At 55.7% G+C, this 25,096-nt stretch overlaps 1 protein-coding gene across 1 annotated transcript in view; it reads left to right on the forward strand.

Annotated features, from left to right (window-relative positions):
• Nucleotides 1-3,304: 3,304 nt before the first annotated feature.
• Nucleotides 3,305-25,096, forward strand: part of GRHL3 (grainyhead like transcription factor 3) — a 33,725-nt gene continuing 11,933 nt past the window's right edge. The window contains exons 1-9 of the mRNA XM_045858420.1: nt 3,305-3,539; nt 15,389-15,575; nt 18,057-18,118; nt 19,320-19,665; nt 19,948-20,021; nt 20,501-20,654; nt 20,878-20,989; nt 22,294-22,388; nt 24,510-24,668. Coding sequence (XP_045714376.1) covers nt 3,523-3,539; nt 15,389-15,575; nt 18,057-18,118; nt 19,320-19,665; nt 19,948-20,021; nt 20,501-20,654; nt 20,878-20,989; nt 22,294-22,388; nt 24,510-24,668 — 1,206 coding nt within the window. The 5' untranslated portion in view covers nt 3,305-3,522. The remainder of the gene's footprint in view (nt 3,540-15,388; nt 15,576-18,056; nt 18,119-19,319; nt 19,666-19,947; nt 20,022-20,500; nt 20,655-20,877; nt 20,990-22,293; nt 22,389-24,509; nt 24,669-25,096) is intronic.

Consider the following 25,096-nt stretch of genomic DNA (forward strand, 5'->3'; position numbering starts at 1 on the left):
TGACCTTTCCTCCTCCCCATGCTAAGGGTATCACGCTCTTTTCAAACTATGTCTCATGGGCAGCCACAACCCTGGAAAGGAGAGGGAGGGATAAAGGACTGGGCCATCCTTCCGGGGAGCAGGAGGAGTAATGTCAGGAGGAAGAGCATTTCTTTTCCAAGAAGTAATCTAGAAAAGAAAAGTTAGGTGATTTAATATGCAACTGCACCCTTATAGTGATTCCCTAACCTTGTCTTACACAGAGGGAAACTGAGGCTCCAGGAGAAAAGCTTTACCCAGTCACACAGCTAGTAAGTGGCCAGCGATCAGGCGGAACTTGAACCCAGGACAATCCCTAACTCAGTCTAGTCCTACAAGAATGGAAGCAGAAAGATGTGGGTTCAAATCTCAGTTCTTTCACTTATTAACTTCTGACTTTTAACAAATCACTCAGTCCCTCTGAGTCTCAGTTTCTTCATCTGTAAAATGGGGCCACACCTTCCTCATTAGGTTTAAATGAGAATGAAATTAGGAAAAAAGCTTTCCTTAAAAAATTATTAAGTGCTGTGTATCAGGCACTGAGCAATATACGTTATCTCATTTAACCCTCACGATGACCTTCTGAGGGGGATACTATCTTCATATCCGGTTTTTTAAGATTTTATTTATTTATTTTTTAGAGAGGGAAGGGAGGGAGAGAGAGAGAAACATCAATGTGCAGTTGCTGGGGATCATGGCCTGCAACCCAGCCATGTGCCCTGACTGGGAATCGAACCTGCGACACTTTGGTTCACAGCCCACACTCAATCCACTGAGCTATTCCAGCCAGGGCTCATATCCGGTTTTACAGGTGCGGAGACTGAGGCTCCGGAAGACCGTCTGCGCAGCGGCACACAGCGGTGAGTGGCTGAGCTGGGATTTGCACCCAGGTCTGTCGGTTTCAGAGCAATACTATCAGATAACACGGGTAACTTTCAGCACAGTGCTTATGGCATACAAACACAAAACAAATAGTAGCCATCATTTACCGTGACTGTTGTGAATGTAATTATTATGTCACTTGTGATTGGCTGGTCTCTGTTTTCCATCTCCTTGGCCAAGAATCCAAGAACTGGGCCCATCCAAGAAGGTGAAGAGATGCTGACCCAGCCTCGCCCTATCCGAGACCACACCATCCCACACAGGGAGCCTTCCAGAGCACCCCGGTGTGTAGAGACACAGAAACCCTCTGCCCTGTGGTTTGGGCCTCTGCTGATCTCTGCAGATGGGTGCAGGCGATTAAAGATTCAGAGGGAGAGGGAGAGGACCCATTTCAAAAAGCCCAGCGAGCACAGACACGCCACCTAAATCCCAGTCTCCACCTGAGCCCAGCCGGCATGAGTCACCCCACAGCCCTTTACCTGTGAATTGCAACACAGCTGATAGAAACTCCAGGCCTTCCAGGAGGTGGGCAGGCGGGCGCACAGACGAGCGTGCCATCGTTTGGGCCGCTGTAAGCTTTGCAGGCACCTCTGTGAAGTGGTCGGACACCCAGACTCCGCTCTCCGGTCCCAGCTTTAGCTCCACCACCCCCGGGTCTGCGGCTTGAGTAACTTATTTAATCACTTTGTACTGCAGTGCCCTCATCTCTAAAACAGGGCTCATAAAAGTGCCTATCTCAGAGGCTTGTTGCAAGGATTCAATGAGACAATATATGTGAAGGTTTAGCACAGTGTGGTATATTGAGCGCTTACTGTATGCCAGACAGTGCAGTAGGCACTGGCGATTGATTCAGCAGGGAACAAGACGGACAAGGTCCTCGCTCTTCTGGAGCGCGCGATCCAGAAGAGAAGACTGACAATAAATAATTAGAAAACTATCAAGAAGTCCTAAGGGCTTTGCAGAGAACCGAAATAAAGTGCCGTCACACAGTGACTGAACGAGTCTACCGTTGCACAGACGGGTAGCGAGGCCTGCTCTGGGGAGGTGGCGTGATTAGCAATTATCATGACTGTTCACTAGTATCTGACGGGCCCATCTAGGCTGCCCCCAACACAGCCTCCCATTTGGGGCCAGCCCCTGACAGCTCCCAAACCTACTTCTCCCTCTCCGTAGGCCTGCCCCAGAGGAATCCAGGGCTCCTCTGGATTCTGACTTTACCCCGAACACCTCCATCGAACTGGCAGGAGTAACTGAAACCCCGCCTTTCCCTGAGAGAGAAAGGAGTGGGCCAAGGTGAGGCTCCCAGGAAAGCAAAGCAAAGGAATAATTTGCCAAAAGAGAAGGCGGGGGGTTGGGGGGTTAAGAACGAGAGAAAGAGGGGGGAGAAAGATGCCAAGATCTTTGGCTTAGATTTAATTTCAAATTAATCCTGGTGTAAGCTCTGGAAAAAGCTCCAGCATTCTCCTGTTTGTGTTTGTGGATCTTCTGGGTTTACCAGCCTTGTTCTTTACAGAGACGGCTCACGGCAGTTATTCCACAATTACTCAGTCTAACAGGCGCCCGATTTCTCCTGTTTCCAATGCGGAACACGGCACGCATTTGGGGTTTGTGAAATGCCCGGCCTGCTATGGCTCTGGAGGCGGCTGACCAAGTTTTCCACCCTTGCCGTGCTGGCCAGAGGTATGTGGTTTGCTTGCATCTCATTCAGATCTGTATCACACCAAATAAAAGGTTGCCTCCCACCCACCCCCCACCCCATGCCACCAACACACGCACACACCCCACACTGTAAACTCCCCCAGAGCTGCGATCCTGGAGTAGGGCAGGGCACACAATAGGTGCTCAATGAATGCTGAATTGAGGCCGCTGAGTGCAACTCGAAGGGACAGCCAGAATTGGACAGCGAGGTGGCTGAAGACTGGGATCTGGGCTCTGACGCTCACTAGCCTGTGCCCTTGGGCGAGTGACTTTACCGCTCTGGCCTCCATTTCCTCGCCTACAAAGGTGATAATAATCTGAAGGAAAAAAAAAAAACAACAAAGAAAGGGAACTTATACGGAGACCCACCAAGGAGATCTCCTCTTTCCTTTGAGAATTCCCCAGTGGCTGTGAAGTATGATGCGGGGAGGAGGAGGAGGCAAAAGAATTGGGGGTGGGGGGCGCTGTTCCTGGGTATCCAGAACACTAACTAGACACAGGAACTGAGATTTCCTTTAGCCAAGTTTCTGTTTGTCCCTGTACTTTTCCTCTAGCTATCTTCTTTCCAACATTTTTTTTCTTCCCTCTCTCCTCCCTCATCTCCACCCCCCACCCCCTCACCAAGGACGGAATTGGCCAGCTCCACCCAGCCGGCCCCCCTGGCTCCACCCCCAGCACAGCAGGGCAAGAGTTAACAGCTGCACCTGTTGAGGTATACCTGCTGTCGCCGGCACCTGTACCTGTAGCCAATCAGCACCAGCGCTGCCAGGAACCTACCTGTCAGCAAAATCCCGACACTCAAACCTCAACATAAATCAAACACTTCCCCGGGCAGGGAATGTCTGTGTCAGGGGAGAAATAGAGACAGGAGCAGTCAGCCGAGTCTCCGGCCGGTGCCTGTCGTCGGAGCCTGGAAGCAGGAAGATGTCGAATGAACTTGAGTGAGTAAACATCGGTGGGTGCCTGGCGCTCAGAGAGCGGAGAGCGTGCAGGCTGGACGGGATTTCCAGAGGGGAGCGAGCAGGGAGGCCGGCGCCAGGATTCACAGAGCAATTTGTAAGAGTAAATGAATGGGCTGACGATCTCACTCCGGCGTGTAGGGGCAAGCACCGTCTCAAGGGAGAGCTGAGTGTTTCCCTGGGAAAATAGGGTGTTTTTTTTTTTTTTTCTTTCCGTCTCTGCCCAGCAGTTTCGAGCTAAGCAGGGAAACACGGGGCTGAAACTGTGAAGGCTTTCGGCACCACTCTCTGACACTCCGAGGGGCCTCGGCGATCAGAGACAGCCTCGGCTCCGTCTCGGCTGCCTGCCTTCTCACCAAAGGAAACTTCTGAGGCGATTCTAAGAGCTGTCTTGGGCGGAGAGTTGGGTTGCTCCAAAGGGACTTGTTTGTTGGGTTGGAAGAGTCCCCGGTGGGAAGGACACCGTGTGATGGTTAAACACACACACTCTGTATTCTGCCGGACCTGGGTTCAAATCCAGACTCTGCTCCTCATGGGCTGCGGGATCTTGGATAAGTCATTCAACTTGTCTGAGCTCCATTTTCCTCATCTGGAAAATGGGGACGAGAATGCTTTGTTGGATTCTTAAGACGGTTAGGTGTGATGAAGGCTGTAAAATGTTTAGCAAAGCTGAGGTCTGAGGAGGCATTCGATAAAATACAGGTGATCTTATTCAGGGGCAGTCCTCGGGCTGAGGCAGCTGAGAGGTGGTTTTCAGTGAAGTCATCTCTGCTGCCTAGCCCAATTCGGGTGCCTTCCCCCCACATCCGGGGTTTAGAACCCCCACTGGCTGGTGCTGACCTTCCCCAGGACCCCCTGCGTGGGGTCTGGATTTCGTGGAAGGTGGGATGCGGCGGAGGTTCTGGGCTGCTTTAGCCGGGCTTCTAAAATACACTCTTTCTGCTGCCTTCAGAGGTGAGTGGGCACAGGCAAGGTCGGAGCGATCTTTTTTTCTAGCTACCCCTCCATAGATTGTTTTTAAAACTTGAAGGCCTGAGGGCAGAGTCGTTGGTGGGTCCTGACTGCAGACAGAGTTCCGTGATACCGGCTAGCCCGGGAGAACCCCGGCTGTACTATGTTTGGTCATAGTACAGTCACTAGGTGTCAGGTTTCCCTTGGATGAATTCCCTGGAGGTGACGACGTGTTGGTAACTGGAATTAGAGCAGGGGCACTGGAACCAATACACGGGTTCAAGCCCCAGCTCTGCCGCGGCTTAGCTGTGTGACCTTGGGCTAGTCATTTCTGAGTCTCCGTTCCCTCGCCTGTAAGTTGTGGCCACAATGGCGCCTACCTCACAGAGTCGTTGGGGGGAAATCCAGCAACTTCAGAGAAGTGATCAGTTTAAAACCTGGTGAGGGGCAAGGTAATAATGCTCTTGGTACTTCACACAGAAATTACCAATCAACGAACATTTCTGAACCTCTTGCTATTTTTCCATACTTTCAAAACAAACAAGCAATTTTGGGGGGTGTGTGCATGTGTGTGTGTGTGTGTGTGTGTGTGTGTGATGTGCCTCTCACCCACTTAGAGCTGCTTTTTAAAACTGCAGAGGCTGCGGGCAGAAGCTATTCATTGATGCCCCGCAGGGGGTAAGTGTCCTGGAGCTGAGTTACTCCAGCAGAAAGGTTTCCTGCTTTTCTCTTCCTTAATGATTTGAGTTTGAAGTCAGATGGGCTGACAGTTGACGCTTCCCCATGTGGGGTGGGATGGGGTGGGGTGAGGGGGTCTTGTGCCTGCAGAGTAATTGCAGGCGACTCTGAAGCCACTATTTAAGATTACAATGACAGAGCCTCAGTGCCTGGGGGCTCAGCTGCCCTAGCTGACGATGTGTGTTGGGGAGGAGGGTGGGGGTTGGGGCATCGAGCACTTGGTTTGCTGCTGGTGCTGCTGCAGTGGTGTTCTTGCTGCCTCATTCCCCTAAAAAGTGTCACGTTGAAGAGGACTGGTCCTGGAGTCCATCTCGCACCCCGATAGATAGATAGATAGAGAGCAGGACTTGAAGGTGACTCTAATTTCCGTCACTTCCCAACTGCAGGATCCTGGTGAATTTGTTCTCCACCCTGACCCTGCGTTTCCTCCTCGGTCCAATAGGGACTATAAACACTAACCTGGCAGTGGAACAGCGGGGCCCCTCTGCCCATGAACACAAGCCTGATTCCCAGGTCTCTGGTGGGAGGCCCACTTCGAGGGTCCGGTCGGGTGTGGAGGAGCCTGGAGGCCGGGGCGGTGTCGTCAGACTCAACTCCAGGCAGCTGCCGGGTGGAGCCCAGGGGCCTTTCATGTGGCCGGGCCCAGCCCACTGGGGAGCGTCAGCCAGCCTCCAGGCCTCCGCAAGGGATTGCCTCCAGGGCCTGGCCTCCAGCGCTTGTCCTTCTGCCGCCCCGGGAACTAGAGCGGGCCTAGAGCGGGCCGCAGGGATCTGGGGGCCTAGGGGCACCCGAAGTCGCTGCTGGAAGTCCTCCCCTGGCGGGAAGACAGCAGGTGCCTGCCTGCTGCCCGCCATCTGGGCCGCTTGGGGGGCTACGGGTCTGGCAGCCTGAGTCCCAGCCGCAGGAGGGGTGCTGTGGGGTCCTTCCGGACGCTTTGGGGTTCTACATGCAGTGTTGCCCAAGGGCCTACTGTGTGCCAGGTGCACCTGTGCCATCCCACCCTGCCCCTGCCCTCGAGGGGATGAGGTCACGGGATCGAGTGAGGAGCATACAGATAGTACGTCTGTGGAATGGACAGCTGAGTGAGCGAGGCCCTCCCAAATTCCCCTGTACAACCTCACCGGGTCCACGGGCTGGGCTCCGGAGCCTCGGAGAGACGCGACTGAGGGTGCGAGGGGACGAGAGCCGTCCCTGCCGGATTGCGGGCCTCTGGCGAGTCTCCATCTGGCTCCAGGAGGCTCGGCTCCAGACTGCCTGGAGCACTGAAAGAGTTAACCAGGAACGCCTCCCCGCTGTGGTTTTGTGGTCGAAACCATGATTGCCAGGAGCAAATTTTTGTCGTGCACAAGGTGTGTTATTAAAAGTCGTATGCTGGTGGTGAATGAAAAGTTAAAAGCCCTCATTAAGCTCGGGCTGTAAAACAGGCGGACTGGGCGGAGAGGCTGAGACAACCCTAACGGCGGTGGGGACCCCGGGGGCGCGGATCCCTCTGGAGGCCTCTATCCCCCTAGACTGCCTTCGCCCAGTGAGGGCCCCGGGCCCAGTGCCCGGAGCTGAGAGGGTCTTCAGGGTCCACAGAGAGGCCACAGGGCTGAAGTATAATTAGTATTCTCAAAGCTGCATCTTGGTTAAAACAAAAATAACAGTCAGGCGTTTATTGAGCGTGGATTCCACCCTTGACTCAGTGTCCAGTGCCTTGATAAATACAGGATCTCCTTTAACCCTCCCCACAATCCACTGGAGGGCGAGGGGTAGAAATGCAATTTTGCAAAGAAGAGGACTTAGGCTTGTCCCGAGCTTGCCCAGGATTTCACGGAGTAGCTGGGATCTTAACTGAGGGGTCTGAAGGATGTCACAGCATACCACCCCGCTTCCCATCTGCACAGGCATTGAAGGAGGATGAGCAGATTGTCAGACCGATACAGCAGCGACCTCTGAGTGGAGGGCGCAGGTGATTCCAGTCAGTGTTTCTGCTTGTTCCCCATTTTATACATTATGTTTTACAAACCCGCCTGACTTTTGAAATGGGAAGGGGAAAGAGGGAATAATTTTTTAAAGAGAAAATTATCGGCTCACCTAAAAACAGTATTCTCAAAATGTGGTCCCTGGACCATCATCATCATCATCATCATCATCATCATCACCATCATCACCTGGGAACTTATTCAAAATACAAGTTCTCAGCCCCACCCTAGACCAACTGAATCAGAAACTCTGGGGGTGAGACTCAGCAATATGTGTTTTAACAGGCCCTCTGTGTGCTGCTGATGTGCGTTCAAGTTTAAGAACCGTTGGCCTGGAGGACGTGGCAGGGAATTGGGAGGCAGGAGGTTCCCAGATCCCCTGCTGACCGGCAGTGGAGTTGCTGAGTCAGCAGGCTGAGTGAGGGCTCTGCTACTTACTGTGTTTGAGCCCAGCTTTGCCACTTATAGACTGGGGGGCTTTTCAGTGAGCTCCTGGACCTCTGGAAGTGTCCGTTTCTGCATGTGTGAATGACAACAATAACACCGCCTCCCCTGGGCATGTACATATGAGAATGAAAAGGCACAGTGCCTGACACTATAAAATAACTTCGTTCCCTCCCCCTCCCCCTCCCCTCCCCTCCCCTCCCTCCCCTCCCCTCCCCCTCCCCTCCCCTCCCCTCTCTGGAGTTCAGCTTTCCCATTTGTAAAATGAAGCCCATCGTGGCTGGCTGCCTCCCTGTCTCCCTATTCCTTTTGCCTTCTAAAAGGGTCAGGGTAAATGATCTAGTGAAGGTTTGGGAGAAATAATCTTACTAACAGTTGTTGTTATTTCACTGGACCTTCCTAGGAGGTCAGCAAAATTGGGAACTTTCGAAGGCAGGGACAGCGTGGTATTTACCTTTGTGACCCAGCACCCAGCACAGGTCCTGTTACGGAGTAACGCTCAGCGAATGTCTGTGGGATGAATCAGTGAGCGAATGAATGACTGAAAAGATGTGGCACCCTGGGTTCATGTCGACTCCTTTCACAACTTTACTGAACAATAAAGAAAAAATTATAGGAAAATTAGACCCAAAAAATAACAAGAGGAGACTAGAGCATGAAAGAAAAATTCCCATAGAAAGGATTTTTCAAAGGGAAAGTGAGTTTCTGGTATAATCAGAAAATGGCATATAAGTAATTTACATGCAACGAGAAGAGTTGGGCTGGAGCCTGACCACCCTCGACTTGCCCACCTGGACCCAGATGATGAAGCTGGCGGTGCTCGCCCCCCGTATCTGGGGATCCCCAAGCATCAGGGCTCCTTCTGCCATGAGGAGGAGATGCCCCACTTACAAGTGGGAGAGAGTGAGGCTCTGACTTGTCAGGCACAGGGCTGGGGCTGTCCCACAAAGTATTCATAATAAGAATAAGAGTTCACCTTATTATGTGTTGGCACTACGCTGATTATTTACCTGCATTATCTCACTGCATTTTCCAACAGTGATACCTCACAGGGTTGTTGTAAAGACTAAATAAAACAATGACTGAGAAACTGTTGAGCCAGCACCTGGCACTTGGTAAGCCTCAGCGAACTGTAGCTATCATAATAACTCCATGAGACTGGTAGCCTCATCTTCCCCCATTTAACAGGAAACCCCCCCAGAGGCACAGAGAGGTCAGATTGCACTGTCACGCAGCCAGTAGCCAGGACCCAGGACGCGGCACAGCTGGAGCCCAGGTCTGCAGAGCTCTGGGGCCCACCCCCAGCCTCGAATCGGCACTGCCTCCTTCAAACTGGAACCACGGCAGAGCTGTCCCCCCCCCCGTGCTCCGCCACTTTCTCACTGAAGCCCCCACACGAGCCCCAGCATGGACGAGGCACATTTCACAGCCGTGCCTGCAGAGACCAGACGGGCCGCGGGCAGCAGGAGAACCCTGGAGCACCCCTGCCGTGCCAGGGGACACCTTCCGTGGGGCTGACTGACACATGAGTCCTTCACGAGCGGCTGTGCCAGGGCCTCCCTGTGGGTAATTAGTGCGTGTGATTGATCACCACTGATGAGGCTGGGTGGCTCCCACAGGGTTTGGCAAGTCATTGGGTGTATCTGGGTGTCAACACCCAGCCCGGGTGGCCCCTGGAACTCTTCCTCCTCAGGTTGGAGGGCAGTGGGGTCCAGCTTGCTCAATGTGTCCTGTGCCAGGACCTCCTTGGGTGGGGCTTGAGGTCACCCCCTTGGTGGTGAGCTTTCTTCCCCCTTCTGCAAAGTTGAGCAAGTCCTTATTTATCCATCTCTGAATCAGTGAGACGGCTTTGAGCTAGGGCAGCGGTTGAAGGAAGCACTGGATAGGAAGCTGGGAGCCACGAGTCCCAATCCTGTGAAACGCCCTTAGGCAAGTCACACCTTTTCTCTGAGATGAGATTTCTAAGGTCCCTCTGCACCCTAAAACGCTAGGATCCTAACAAAAGGAAATGAAACCAAAAGGCTTCAGCTAATGGCTGAGACACATTTATTTAATCTGACTGGGAGGTTTAAGTGGCTTGGCCAGAAAGCAATTGGCAGGTAGAATCCAAGAGGACTCTTGGGGTTGAAACCCCACTTCCCCACAGTAGGCTTCCACTGGTGCTGAGAACAATGCATGTTGGAGGTGCAGACTAAGTAAGGGTCTGAGTGGGGCTGGAGCAACTGGTACCCACCCCCACCCACCTCCTCCAGCCCCGTGGGAAAGGCCCCACCCACATTACAGCCCCTGCCAAGGAGGTTTGCATGTTCTCACAGACAAGGGGTAGGAGGCCTCAGGAAGTGCGGCCAATCAGTTAGATGCCCAAGCTCCTCTCTCTTGATTTTGTACACAGCCCTCTCCCAGGAGAGAGCCAGACCAGGCACGCTCTGAGGAAGCAGCCCTGTGAAGGCTCTCAGCGCTGGAAGCCAGAGACCTCTGTTCTAGGCTTGGTGCCACGAGATACCAGCTGAGTGGCCTTAGGCAAGCCGGTGGCCTCTCTGTGGCACAGTTTTTTCCTTCTATCGAATGGGGATAGTCATACCTTCCCTCCCTACCCTACAGGGGTGTTGCAGAATCAGAGGTGATGACAAATGTATGAGAAGCATGTTGAAAAATATAGCACAGTATGCAAATATGAGGGATTATCAAATCTTAGACTTGAGTTTCCTCCTCAGTAGGCTGGCCTTCCTTGAAACGAGGGAACGTGTGCAGGACCAGGCTCACACCTGACACATAGTAGGCGAACAGGCTCTGGCAGCTGTCCTGGGCTTGGTCTTGAACCTTGCCTTTCCTCTCGAGGAAGGTCCAAAGTCCTCCCCGCTTGCATCCCTGCTCCCTCTCCCCTCTTCGGCCTTTTCCCCAACAACATCCAGTCACTCCCCGGAGTTCAGCGGGTCGGAAGTCCTCCTGCTTCTCTTCCTCCGTAGCTTTCTTCCCCTCTCCGATATTCGCTGTTTTTGTGGCCATTCTGTCTTGCTGCCACTAAAATGCGACATCCGAGACGGCGGGGAGGACCTTACTGTCTTGTTCGCCCAGGGCAAGACCTGGCACATAATGGGAATTTGATAAACATTTGTCCAGATGAGGGGTGGGTGCCTCCCAGAATTATTATTTTTCCCCTCTCTCCTACATCCCTTCTTGGAAACTGGTGGTTTGATGGAAAGGCGTCCAGTCATGGAGTTAGTTCCCAGGCCACATCCCGGGAGGTCTGGCTTTGTAACTCACTGGCCAGCCCCCCGGAACAGGTTACCCGTCGTCTATTTCCTGGCCTGCAAAGTAGAGATAATAACACGGCCTGCGTGCCGGGAGGCTCCGCGAGATAACGAATGTGAAAGTCAAGGCAAGGGCTTATTACGTGTCTCTTGTTTTTCACTCCGAGCCTCGCTCACAGGACGCTTGGGGAGGATGTTCATTTAAGAACCTCAGGCAGAGTCTCCCCTCTGCTCTCATTTGGGGGTTCTGAGATGATGATGGTCACGATGATGATGATGATGATGGTGGTGGTGGCGGTGACGATCGCTAGTATTTACGGAGCGATTATTCTGTGGCAGGCTCCAGGCTAAGCACATTTCTTGCATTAATGCGCTTAATTCTCCTGACAGCCCGCGAGATTAGCCCCGCTCCGAAGTTAGCCAGCCCTGCTGACTCCATCACTTGGCTGTGTTCTAATTTCTTCGCGGCACTTATCGCTGACTAAAATTAACTTATTTACCTGCTCGTCATGGTCTGTCTTCCCAATTAGACAGCGGGTTTCGTGGGAGCAGAGCCTTATCTATCTTGTTCTTGGCTAATGCCCCAGTGCCTAGAAGATGCCCAGACTGGCACAGAGAAGGCACTCAATAGACCCATTTAACCGATGGAGAAACGGGCTCAGAGGGGCTAAGCACCTTCCACGAGGACACACAGTTCCTCGGGTCTGCCAGGCTCTGACTCCAGTGCTCCTTCCCCCCTGCACCCCAGCGCTCCTGGTTCTCCCGGACTGAGCCCTGGCGAGGATCTGATGCCGAGGACGTTGCCCAGGGCCAAGTGCTCTCCCCATCCCTCCACCCCATTCCCTTTTTCTCTTCTGCTGGCTAAGGAGCTCTGCCTGCGACGGGGACACCAACAGGGAGTTTGCGGAGGCCCCGTGCAAGGCAACTGCACTGGGTGGGAGTTGCCTGGTCTCTCCTCTTTGCTCTGGCTTTGCCGCCCCTGAGTAGGCCTCTCCCCCCCTCAGAACTCTTTTCATGGCTCTCACCCTCTGGGCCCTCGGCCCTCAGTTCCAGCCTTTAAGGGAACAGGTTCTTGGATTTCAGGATTTGGCACATGAGGCAATGTTAACCTTATCCATAGTCAAGACTTTCTAGGCAGCAATTCTTGGTCTGGGAACATAGAGTTGGTTGGCAGCATGAGCGGGCTCCTCCTAGGAGCTCTTCCAGTCGTCTTGCTCCCTCATGTATTTGTCCTGCGCTGTACAGTGGGAAACCCCTCTTTGTCTAGTGCTAGCGGATGAGGTCAATGTATTCCATAGGGGGGGACTTTCCACAGTAGGACAGGCATCTAAAAGGAGACTAGTTTGGGGCTCAGAGCGGGATCTTGAAGTCCAACAGACCCAGGTTCAAGGTAGCCTCCACCGCCTACCGGCTGAGTTACCTTGAGCAGGTAATAGCACCTGTGTGGGTCTCTGTTTCCCCAAGAGCTGTCTCTCAGGACTGTTGTGCAGAGCAGAAGATATGACACAGAGGAAGAGCTGGCGGCAGCGTCTGCATATGGGAAATGCTTAAGGCGGCAGCTGCTGTGCACCCGGGAGTCAGAGTTCAGGGTCCCAACAGAGTGGACTGGAGACCCTGGGAGGCCAGAAGAGCCTCCCAGGGGAACAGCAGACATTGTCTGTTTTTTTTTGTTTGTTTCTGATGCGACTTTACTATTGTCTTCTAAAATGCAATGGTCATTCCACTAGAGTCAGCAAATTGGGGCTCTCGGCCCAAATCTGCCACTGCCTTGCAGGGTGGCCATGCCTCATGCCGCTTTGCAGGAGCTTGACATCTAGCTCCAAGCCAGGCCCAGAGCACGATAACAGCTCAGATACATTCAGCACTTCTTATGCGCCAGAAACAGTTCTGAGCATTTTTCATGTGGCAATTAGCTCAGTCCTCATAATTCTACACGGTGGGTGCTTTTATTAGACCCCTTTTACAAACAAGGACAATGCTTAGCACCGGGGTCCCCACTGACCCAGAGTGTGAGGTCTACAAGGCCTTTCCCCATTTCTCCCGTGCCCTTTGGTTTGGGAGTTCCCTGTAGCCCGGGGCTGGGAGGGGTGGCGGCAGCCACCCTGGGCTTGCTCTGTGAGTTCCTCTAACCCCAGGCCCAGGAGGCAGCTAGGAGGGAGGGGCCCCTTCTCATCTCTCATCTTGAGGCCCTTGATTTACAGCAGCAGAATCTCGGGGTGTGCCTTCCTCTCCGCACCCCTGGAGCAGGAAGGTTTCTGTCATTTCTCTTTTTTGTGTGACAGCTCCCTCTCCCTCCCTGCCTTTCAAAGCCCAACGCCCTGCACCCCGGGGCCCAGTGGGATGGGAGACACTGTGCCCTGGATGAAGCCCCTGGGAGGGCCGCTGCCCACGGCCTGCCTGGGTGTGGCCCGGCTGCTGCTCCCACTCCGTGTCTGAGAATGTAGGCCTGAGCCTCGGGGCAGCAGGAAGGTCCTCCCTGTGACTCGATTTGCCCCCCGCCCACCCCACCCCCACCATTCTGCCGCAGTGCCTGGACTTTTGCCACTTGGGTGTGCGTCTGCGGGGGCAAGGACCTCCCTCCTGCACGGCTTCATGGGGAGCCTGCGGCTCTGGTGCTAGACAAGCCGGGTATTACACCCAGTTGTGCCGTGGGCTAGCAGCCTGGTCTTGGGCATTTTCTTATCCTCTCCAAGCCTCCCGTTTCTTCATCTGTGGAACAAAGCAAACACCCCTTACCTTGTAGTGCTCTTGTGCGGAAGTTAATGAGGGGAGAGCGTTCAGACACATTCAATGAAAAGCAGCTGACGTTGCTCCCAGGTGCCTCACCTGAGCGAGTCTGCTAGGCTCACCTGGGGCACTGGGGACCGGGAGACCAGCCGGTGCCCGCTTCACCTCTGCGGCTCTTTCCCAGCCTGACTGTCCCCATCGTCTCGCTCACCACTGCCCTTTGCACGCTCTTCGCTCCGAAAGGACACAGACAGGACTTTCTCGCCTCTGTGCCTTTGCTCACAAGGAAGAGCATGCTCTGCACCAGGGAGTCTCCAAGGACGGCTCCCAGGCTGCCAGCACCAGCCTTACCGGGGGACCTGTTAGAAAAGCAAGTGCTCGGCCACCCCAGACTTGCTGAATCAGAAGCTCTAAGTGTGAGGCCCAGACATCTGCTTTCACAAGCCTTCCAGGTCATTCTGACACAGCTCAAGTTCGAGAGCACTGTTCTATGTGACGGCATCACCCCACTGAAGCTTCACCTGCTCTGGGCCAGGAGCTTGGGCAAGAGCCTTAACTTCTCTCAGTTTCAGCTGCCTCACCTACCAAATCTGAATAACAATAGTACCTGCCTTACAGGGTTGCTGAGACAGTTAAATGAGAGAATCCATGAAAAGAGCTTAGCAATGGGCCTAACACATGGTCAATGCTCAAAAAAGATTAGGTACTATTTTTTTTAATCTGCTTTTAAAAAAAGATTTTATTTATTTGTTTTTAAAGAGGGGAAGGGAGGGAGAGAGGGAGGGAAACATCAGTGTGTGGTTGCCTCTTGTGCACCCGATACTGGGGACCTGGCCTGCAACCCAGGCATGTGCCCTGACTGGGAATCCAACTGGCAACCCTTCAGTTCTCAGGCCAGCACTCAACCACTGAGCCACGCCAGTCAGGACAGGTATTATTTTCATCATCATCATCATCATCATCATTTGGTATAACCCTATTCCCCTCCCCTCCCACACATGTTCCTGAGCGATATAGTCCCCAGTGCTGGGCGTCCCCAACTACAGTGTCTGCCTCGTCCAAAGAGGCTTTCCCGATCTCTCTCCTTCGAGCCCGTGTGGCTTGACTCTTGGGCCACACGCCTTGTATTTGTCCGAGTTCTCGGCACGGTGCCCAGGTCCTGCTGGCCTCAGGGTGCCAGCAGTGTTCTACGCCAGGTCCTGGCCTCTGCTGGGAGCACCTGCTTGGACACTGCAGTACGAGTTGGTTCGAAGTACCATTTCCCAAGACCAACTGCCCCCTGAGGGCTTCCTCGCTCTGACTCCCTTTCTCTCTCCATGATTAGAAATGATCTCCAGCCTTCTGCACCTGTGGCTTTGAAGAGACTTTCTTCAGAAGAACCCACGCTGGGTTATCTGCAGATGCTATTCTTTGCGACTTGTCTTTGTTAGTTCGCATCCTGGTTGCACACATTTCCCTCGAATAAATATCCACTATGGAAGCATGTCGTGAATCCTCTCTGAAGCCCTGCCAGGTTGGGATGAGGGTCCTCATGCTGTAGGTGAGGGAACCGAAGCCCCAGGTCTGCAGCCTCCACATGGCGACATTTAGTGTGGACCCGGAGCACCTAGCTCCAGGGCTCTGGTGCATTCTGGGAGAAGAAGGGGTTTCTGGTTTTCAGGGTCACTCTGCGTGCCTGGGCATGGGTCTGAGGCCGACCATGTTTGGACCTGCTTCCGGGACAGCCCAAATTTGACCCTCCTCGCTCGCCTTCCAGTTTCAGGTCCGTGCGGCTGCTGAAGAACGACCCAGTCAACTTCCAGAAGTTCCCCTACACCAGCGAGGACGAGGCCTGGAAGACCTACCTGGAAAACCCCTTGACGGCCGCCACGAAGGCCATGATGAGAGTCAACGGGGACGACGACAGCGTGGCGGCCCTGAGCTTCCTCTATGACTACTACATGGTGCGTTACCCCCGTGGGCGTGCCCCACTCCGACTGAACACGTGTGTTCGCTCCCAGGCCCCACGGCCCAACAGCCTGCGACCACGCCCAGCCCGCTGTCATGTTCTTTCTCACCCCTCGGCCTTTGCACACGCTCTGCCCTCGGCCTGGCTCCCTCTGCTTTCCCTGGCTAAGTCCTCCTCTCGGCTTTGGGTGTCAGCTTCCACCTTACCTCATTCATTCATTGAAATGGGGGCAGGCTCTCTTGGATCTCCCATTCGGAGCCTCCGCTGGGCACCCTCAGCAACCGCCCTACCACCATCATCGTCCTTGATTCGGGCTGTAGAAACCTGATGTTTGTGTCTTCATTTCTTCATCTTCCCCTTGGTACTGAGCTCCTGGGGGCCAGGAACCGTGCTGTGATCATTACCGAATCCCCGGCACCCGGTGGTGCCTGCCACATGGTACTCAGCACGTCCCGATGGAATGGTTCGCTGCCCCGTCCACACCCACTCCCACTCCATCATAGTGACACCCCCAACCTGCCATCTTCTTTCTGCCCCTGTCCCTCAGGTCATCCCAATTGCCTTGTCAGTCCCACCTGCCTATTGGAACCCCACCACTTAGAACACGCCTCCTGCTCTTGAACCCATTCCCCTCCTGCAGGGCCCTTCCCACGGCCCGCCTTCCCTGGGAAGCTGTGCTGCCACGTCGCCTCTCCCTCTCCTGCCTTACCGCCCTTCCTACCCCCGCTGCCTTTAGGGGCACTGGAATACCTCCGACAGATGCTCTCCAATCATTCTCTCATTGTTTCCAGGGCCTCGGCCTTGAGTCTGGGAAACTGTCAGTTACTGGGAACAGAAATTAGGCCTGCCCACATCTGACAGGTGGGCTCCAACCAGCTAGCAATCCCAAACATGTGACACTTCCCCGAACGCTGCCTGCTGTGCACGCGGCTGCAGAAGTACGGCCTGCATTCTTACGGGGGCGGCGTGAGGCCACAGAAGCCCTTTGAGCCCAGGCAGCCTGTGCCGCCTAGGTGTCTGCATTGGCACGTGGCAGCCAGCTTGCTTGCTATCCCCAGGCTGGGTGATGGCTCTCAACTGGGAGGATGGGGGACATGAATAGCTAACTGTTGAGATAGCTGGCTCTGAACTTGGAGATGTAAAGCCATCTCATAAGTCCTCAAATTCACTGGCCCAGGCAGTGTTGTGTCTACTCTCAAAAGAAGGCAGGCAGACTATAAACGTGGACACCAAGGGACGAAGAGGTCCCAGGTGTGAGAAGGCCCCACTTCTCTGTCTGGCTTCGGCTGTCATCCTGGAATAGCGTGGTCACCCCCGTCCCACCAGACCGAGAGCATCCTGGTAGCATTTAGCCCAGGTTGATGGAGAAGAAATTTGAATTGGCCGCCTCAGCTTGGGGACGTGGTAGGAGCCAAAATTCTAGGTCTGGACTTAAACTCCAGCCTGGTATTCACAGCTTAAGGTTCAACCACAAAATAAAATCCAGCACCACCTCCCCTGGGCAATAGGCCATTCCCAGGGCCAGAATGGTGGGGCCGGGCTCTGAAGGAGACACATGAAATAGAGGTTTATTGAGATACAGTGTCCTGATGAGATACACCCACGCCACCCCAGTGCACTGTGGATTCAAAGCAGCTCTACGGGTGGCCTGACAGTGTGGAAAGAGCACCAGGTTGGGAGTTTGAGATCTCGTTGTGCTGCAGACTGGCGAAGGGGCTTTGGGCAGTGCAGTCCTGAGGGCCGCCACTGACCGTTGCTTACTGGTTGCCAGGCGCCTCCCCTCATGCTCTGCACGGGGTGTGATGAGGAGCCCAGGTGCTGGAGTGACTGGGCTGGGTTGGAGACCTGGGTCTGGCTTCGGTAGCCTGAGCGAGAATCGACTTGGATACTCAGAGATACAATGGTGTTATAATCATAGTCAAAAGGTGACATCTATGTAGTGCTGTCCATGTGCTGGGCGCCGGCCCGAGCACTCACACTCCGAGGCTGGTATTCTTCTTATGACCCCTGTTCCACAAATAAGGGCAATAAGCCACAGAGAGGTTCAGGGACTTTCCCAAGGTCACACAGCCAGTGTGCGGCAGATCTAAAAACCGAGCCCAAGAAGTGTGGATTCAGAGTCCATGTAGGTGTCATGGCCCCCCGTCTGACGTACGCAGAAACAGTCTCGGAAAGGTGCAGTCATTTATTCAAAGCGCAAAGCCCCTTAAAGTGGTAGAGCCAGGACTGGGGCCAAGCCCAGCTGACTCTAGCATTCCGATATTTCTAACTGCTAGTCTGGGGATACTTCTCCCACCTCTAACTCATCAGACTGAATGATGGCCAGAGCTCCCGCCGTCTCCAAGTACTGGCGGTTTTCTCCCAGGAACCAAGCTTGCTCCCCTGCCCGGTCAAGTGCGCAGGAGCGGGCTGAGGCTCCTGACAGCCAGACCTCACCCAAAAGCCGTGCGTAAGTCCCTCCTTCTTCCCCTCCCAGGGCCCCAAGGAGAAGCGGATCCTGTCCTCCAGCACCGGGGGCCGGAACGACCAAGGAAAGAGGTGAGGCCCCAGCACCGCCATCTCTGCCCTCTGCCCCACCCGCCTCCACCTCCGCCGCTGGCCTCTTAGCCACGGAGCACAGAAAGGCACAGTGCTTAGGGCCCACGAAAGTGTTTTAATGTCTTTTGACATTAGAAAGAAAAATACATAATCTAGCCTGGGTTATATTTGTTTTCCTACCAGTGCAACTGTAAAAGGTATTTTAAACTATGTTTTATGGAGGAAGGGACCTGTGAAGGCAAAACAGGTCAGGGCTGACAGAAGTCCATGCGACCCTGTGGGCGTGCACACACCAACACACACACACACACACACACACACACACACATGCCAGCAGGCCATGCGGGCTGGAGTTTACAGAAAACAAACTTCAAAGCCAGAGCAGTGGAAAGGCCCTGAAGGCAGCTTTTCCCAAAACCCTGCGCTTGCAGCCTTCTGGGGAGGGGACACCGAGTTCCTGAGCTTCTTCCCCCTGGCTTCCTTGGGCCTCTGCCAGCCAGTCTTTCTCCAGGTTGTCCCTTCCCCGGGGAGGCCCTCTGCCGGGAAACCTTCTGGGCGCCTCCGCCTTCCAGGAAGCCCGCGCTGCTGAGGCTCCTGCGGCTGGCGCGGGGCCCTCTCCTGCTGGGAACACTGGGTCTCGGTGCATGGAGACTTTTCTCAAAATGAGCTTGTAAAAATGTTGTTAGCTTTGCTGATTATAAAAGTAATACCTGCTTGTTGGAAAATATCCTAATTCTACAGCAATGTAAAAAATAAGAAGTTTCCTGTAATCCTTCTCCTCTGCCTCCTCTAAAGTTTGGAGTATATCCTTGCAGACCTTTCTCTCGGCACGTATTAACTGTGCTCAGAGAGACGCACTCCTGTTCACACACCCACGGGAGGGCACGGCAGTTGTTTTAAAGTGGGGACATGGAACTCTGGCTAAGAAAATAAACAAACTTTCAGTGGTTAATATTGCCGAGAACTGAAATGAATGAAGCAACCCCAAGCCTGTCCTTGGTCCCATGGTTGACCCCCTTGTCCCTTCCCTGGTCGTTCCCATGACAAACTGGCCTACTTCACGTCTCGTTCCGTGTGGCACCTAAATGTCACATCCGATTAAAGAAGGTCGGCATGCCAGTGTGAGGGCCGCCCTCCAGCCCCAGACCACAGCCCCTGGGGGGGAGGGGCGCGCTCACTGAGCCCCGCCCGCTCTCCGCAGGTTCTACCATGGCATGGAGTGTGAGATGGACCTCACCCCCCTGGAGAGCCCCACGCACCTCATGAAGTTCCTGACGGAGAACGTGTCTGGAAGCCCAGAGTACCCAGACGTGCTCAAGAAGAATAACCTGATGAGCTTGGAGGGGGCCATGCCCTCCCCGGGCAAGGCGGCCCCGCTCCCCGCAGGCCCCAGCAAGCTGGAAGCGGGCTCCGTGGACAGCTACCTGCTGCCCACGAGTGACATGTATGATAACGGCTCCCTCAGCTCCCTGTTCGAGAGCATTCACGGGGTGCCGCCCACACAGCGCTGGCAGCCAGACAGCACCTTCAAAGACGACCCGCAGGAGGTGAGGGCCCGTCCCCGTCCCCTTACGCATCCGGAGGGAAATGCGCGTGCGTGTGCGGAAGGAGAGAGGCGGTGAGGCGGACAGAGCTCTGGAGTCGGGCGGGGGGCGGGGAGGGTAGTCCTAGAGCGGAGGCGGGGTTGCCCCGTGCCCCGTGCCCCGTGCCCCATGCTGTTGTCCAGGTTGGAACCGCGCGACCTGCACAGCCCCATTCCGTGCCCCAGGCTGAGGCCCCAGCAGCCTAAATATGGTCACTTAGTCCCTTGGGGTTGTGCTTCTCTGCAGTCGCTGCTCTTCCCAGATATCCTGAAAACATCCCCGGAACCCCTGTGTCCAGAGGACTATCCCAGCCCCAAAAGGTAACTCGACCCTTGGGAACCCTGGGCCACCTGGGGAGTGGGCAGGGGACTGCAGACAGAACCTCGCACTGTCCTCAAACCAGGCATTATTGTGAATGAAAATCGGGGAGTGAAGATATATAAAAGAAAAGACACAAAAAGAATGATTTCTACATCCCTTTCCTGGGCTCCGATCTCAGCGCCCTGTTAGAAGACCAAGGCTCTGTTGCCCCCAGTCTGCCCTGTGGCTTTGTCACCTCTCCAGGGTCTCTCTGCGTTCCATTATCTGTTATGCAGCAGGATAGTGACTCAACAAAGCCATTAAATAGAACCCCGCAAGATGTGGAAGCTGAGGCCCAGAGAGGTGGAGTGACTTACCAAGGTCACACAGCAAGTCCACAGCAGAGCCTCAGGCTTCTTGTCCCACTGACCTCTGGAGAACTTTCGCCTGGGAGCCCGGTCTCACTGTCCTGTCCCTCCTGTCCTCTCCCTCCTCACAGTGACTTTGAGTACACCCTGGGCTCCCCCAAAGCCATCCACATCAAGGCAGGCGAGTCGCCCATGGCCTACCTTAACAAGGGCCAGTTCTACCCCATTACCCTGCGGACCCCGGGAGGCGGCAAAGGCCTGGCCTTGTCTTCCAACAAAGTCAAGGTGCGTTGGACCTGGAGCAGCTTGGGAGGGGGGTTGGATGACCGGGTCAGCCCGGCCTGCCAGGGGCCCAGGGAGAGGGCTCTGTGGGATAACTGTCCATTGCCATGGAGGGGCGGACACTGGGGCAAAAGGGCAGGGCCACTGGAGCCAAGCTCAGGGAAGGGACACAGACAGCAGGGGCCTTTCCCGGGGCTGGGGGTCACACGGCTGCTGTGCTTTGCAGAGCGTGGTGATGGTGGTCTTCGACAACGAGAAGGTCCCGGTGGAGCAGCTGCGGTTCTGGAAGCACTGGCATTCGCGGCAACCCACCGCCAAGCAGCGGGTCATCGACGTGGGTGAGAGCCGGCCCCAGCGCCCGTCCCAGCCTCTCTCTCTCTCTCTCACACCCCCCCATCACACCCTTTCTTTCTGTGCCCCTTCTCCCTGGCCTCTGACCTCTGCAGGACTTAGTCCTGACCCCAGCTTCCTGCCTGGCCCCTGTCTCCGGGTCAAAATCTGTGGGTTTGCAGGGATTTGCATCTGTTGTCTGGAAGCGGTGGCCCCTTTTCCATGTGCTTTGGGATAAACAGGGCCTGGGGGTCCCAGCTGTGTCAGATAAAAGACCCCTGGGATGCCGACTGCTCCTCTCAGTCAGGGGCCTTAGAGGACAGAGACATAGATGCATAAGATAACAGTGCAGGCAGGTCACTGGTGATTTGAAAGGCTTGAGGCCGGCCCTGGCCAGGTCTGTTTTGGGAGCTGGGATGCAGGCTTTGTCAGAAGTCAGGGGGCGGGGGCAGGCCCTCTGTGTGTGCCGCCTTGTCCCTGCCCCAGGCCCCGAGATGGGTGGGAGACCAGACGGGGCTCAGGCCTCCTCGTTCTGGCTCCATCGGTCTCTTCTGGTGTGTGGCCTCTGTCACTGCTCCTTCCTGAGCCTCAGACTCTTCAACTGTCAAACAGAGCAAGGCCAGCCGCCCTGCCTGCCCGGCGCCCTGCTTCTGCCTTGGAGCAGTGTGTGCCGGAGGACATGATACAGACGGGGACAACCGGCGACTTATCAGAGAGGCCAGAGAGCACAGTGGTCAGGAGCCAGGGTTCCAGAACCAGACAGAGCGGAGCTCCGCCCCTTCTGCCTGTTAGCTGTGGGACCCCGGGCAAGTGCCCGAGCTTCTCCGAGCTTCACTTTGCTCACGTGTCATCGTTTGTGAGGACTAACCAGGGGCTCGCCATACCGCACAGGTTCCTAAGTGCTAGTGGTACGGCCGTCTGTTCACCGTCAGTTCAGTGGTTCAGCATTAGCAGTCCTGGCACCACTGCTGTTCCTGTCACTGTCACTGCGGCTGTTCCTTCTGCTTTACCCGAAGGACCTCCTGACTCACAGTCTCAGTGAAAGTATAACCTTCACCCCCAAACAGTGAAGGCCTTGGCCCAGGCAGCAGAGTTAGAGACTCCCTCCAGGGTTTGGGCCAATCTGCTGCCCAGGTTTTCCCGCTGGTAACCCAGGGCACAAGAAGGGTTTCCTCTCTGGACTGACGCATGGTTCTCAGGGGAAAGTACGTCAGTCCCTGCAGGAACAGGGCCCAGCTTCTAAACGCCTCTCCCCCGTGGCGTCTGCAACTCCCCTCCCTCCTGACTGCCCGTCTGGTCTCTCGAATTGCAGCTGACTGCAAAGAAAACTTCAACACCGTGCAGCACATTGAGGAGGTGGCCTATAACGCACTGTCCTTCGTGTGGAACGTCAGCGAGGAGGCCAAGGTCAGTGCTGGGGGCCAGGCTGGGCCGCAGAAGGTGCCGCCCGAGGCAAAGGGCTTGCCTGCACCCAGGACGGTGGCAGCTGCTCCGCTCCTCAGGGGGCACCGACGGAGGAGGCAGGGGAGAGAGTGGTCCAGAAGCACAGGCTCTGAGGCCAGAAAGGCGGGGCCCACATCCCAGCTCTGTGGTCTTGGGCTGGTGCTGTGGCTTTAAAACTGGGGTGTCATCGTAGTGCTGACTGTCCGGCAGACGGAGGGCCATGTGAGGTCAGAGAAAGGTAGAGCAGAGCCTGGCTCAGGAGCAGAAGCTGTGGTCCGTGGTCAGCCCACCCGTTTACCAGAGAGGGAACCCTAGCGCAGCGCAAGGTCACACAGCGAGCGGCCGGTGACACCAGGTCTCCTGACTTGCAGGGCAGTTGCAGGGCAGATGCCTGGGGGTCCCAGGCCTGAGATCCCAGTCACCTCCCTTCCTGGGCCCAAAGGGAGGACGCAGGGATCTGCCTCCTGGGGTTGTGGCGAAGACGCCACGAGACCACTTCTGTCTCAGAGGCGGGCACGCGGCCAAACCCATCAGGAAGGCCTGCGAAACGGAGCCTCTGGTGATTCTTTTCATACCAGCAATTAAGCCACTGAGTGCTTAAGGCCAGCCTCCAGTGTACCGTGTACTTCTGGGCCTCTCGGTGTCTCGGTTTTCTGTTTGGAGAGCTGGCATCGTGCAAAGGGCACTCACTGGTCTGAGAGGTGGGGGCTGGCTGACCCTGCCCCTGTCCCTTTCCCTCCCCAGCCTGGGCTTCCTCCGCCAGAGCTGGTCTGGGTCCAGTTCATGGCAAGGGCATTCCTGGCCTTGGACAGGCTGGGAGCTAATCCCTGTCTCCCCACCTGTCCAGGGAGCCGGGGAAAATGGAGGTGAGGGGCTCTGAAAACACAAAGGCAGGGATTATTATTATTCAAACAGACGCCAGGAGCAGGAGGAGGAGCTGAGGCCTCCAGTTCAGGGAGGTGGGGAAAGAGTTTCGTGGGAAGGGAGAGGTGGGTTTCGGTTGGGATTTTCTCACAGCCTCTTAAGCCCCCAGGCTTGGGTCTTTCTCAGGTGTGAGCTGGGCGGGGGCTGCAGTAGGGCTGAGCTGGCTGGGGGGAGGTATGTCTGGCATGTGCCCAGGGCCCCCACGGCCTGGGAAGGAAGGGGGTCTGCTCACACCCCACCCCTGCTGTTCAGGTCAGAGTCATTTCCAAGGGAAATGTCCCAAAGAACAGGGGCCAGCTGGCTGGGGACTGCCCAGACGAGACTGGCCCCAGGCTGCCCTCAGTCGGGCACAGGCTGCGGGGTGAGACCCCGGCTGCCCCACTCACAACAGCTACGCGTGCCCAGCCGTTACTGCGTGCCAAGCCTTGCAGGCAATGCACACACCCTCCCAGCACCACGAGATAAGTTTACTTGTCCCCATTTTGCATATAAAGAAACTGAGCTCCATGTGGTTAAAGCAATTGTCTTATCCAAAGCCACATGGCTAGTGAGTGGCGGAGCCCAGCGTTCCACCCCAGGTCTGGGTGGCCCCATGTCCAGGCTCATTCCACTGTGCCACCCTGCCTGTGGAAACGTCGGAAAGTCACGTGCCTGCCCAGAGCCTCCGTTTCCTCAGCTGTGGAGGGCAGTGACCAGTCCCGGGAGCTGGTGGCCGGGTGTAGAGGGGCAGGGTCTTGCTCACTGTGGCCCAGGCGCAGCAGGACGGTGGTCTCCTGAGGCTGGGAGGCTTCTCCGCCTCCTCACTCCGAGCTGCAGGAAAAGGAGGCCCCTGACTCTAAGTGCCCACGGGGCCCTTCATCTCCCTCTCAGGGCCTTGCTCCCTTGGGCTGCCCCTGGCAGTCCCAGCATGCATGGCTCCCTGGGTGCAAACCCTGGCTCCCCCGCACCCTCCCTGAGTGACCTTGGGCAGCTGCCCCACCACCCACCCCTGAGCACCAGCCTCCCCTCTGTAAGAGAGGTGATGTTCGCCTCCCAGGGCAGTGGGAGGTGACAGCACCCCCCCCACCCCCCAGCACACACTGGGCTCAGCAAAGGGGACCGCGGGGCAGCAGAGCTGGGGGCCTGGGCAGGCTGCTCACTCAGCTCCCCGTCTGTCCCCAGGTGTTCATCGGCGTCAACTGTCTCAGCACAGACTTCTCCTCGCAGAAGGGGGTGAAGGGTGTCCCCCTGAACCTGCAGATTGACACCTACGACTGTGGCTCGGGTGCCGAGCGCCTGGTGCACCGTGCTGTCTGCCAGATCAAGATCTTCTGTGACAAGGTGACCCTCTGCTGGGCCCTGGGGGCGGGGGGAACGGCCGGCAGCCTCCCTGGCCGCTCGGGGGTGTCTGTCCCTCTCTGTGCTTTTGCTCCCTGAACATCTCTCCCTCTCTCCCTCCCTCTCCCTCCCTCTCCCTCCCTCTCCCTCCCTCTCCCTCCCTCTCCCTCCCTCTCCCTCCCTCTCCCTCTCTCTCCCTCTCTCTCCCTCTCTCCCTCTCTCTCTCCCTCTCTCTCTCCCTCTCCCTCTCTCCCTCTCTCTCTCTCTTTCTCTGCGCTTGCTCTCTGAACATCTCTCTCTCTCTCTCCCCCTCCCTCCCTCTCTCTCTCTGTCTCCCTCCCCCCCGCCCCCACCATGTGCGTGCGCACCGTCTGTCTGTCTTGGTCTCTCTGTGTACATCTTTTCTGTCTGTCTTCATTCCTATCTCATCT

Source organism: Phyllostomus hastatus, unplaced genomic scaffold, assembly GCF_019186645.2.
Source record: "Phyllostomus hastatus isolate PE091 unplaced genomic scaffold, TTU_PhHast_1.1 phas_scaffold_182, whole genome shotgun sequence".
NCBI classification, from domain to species: domain Eukaryota; kingdom Metazoa; phylum Chordata; class Mammalia; order Chiroptera; family Phyllostomidae; genus Phyllostomus; species Phyllostomus hastatus.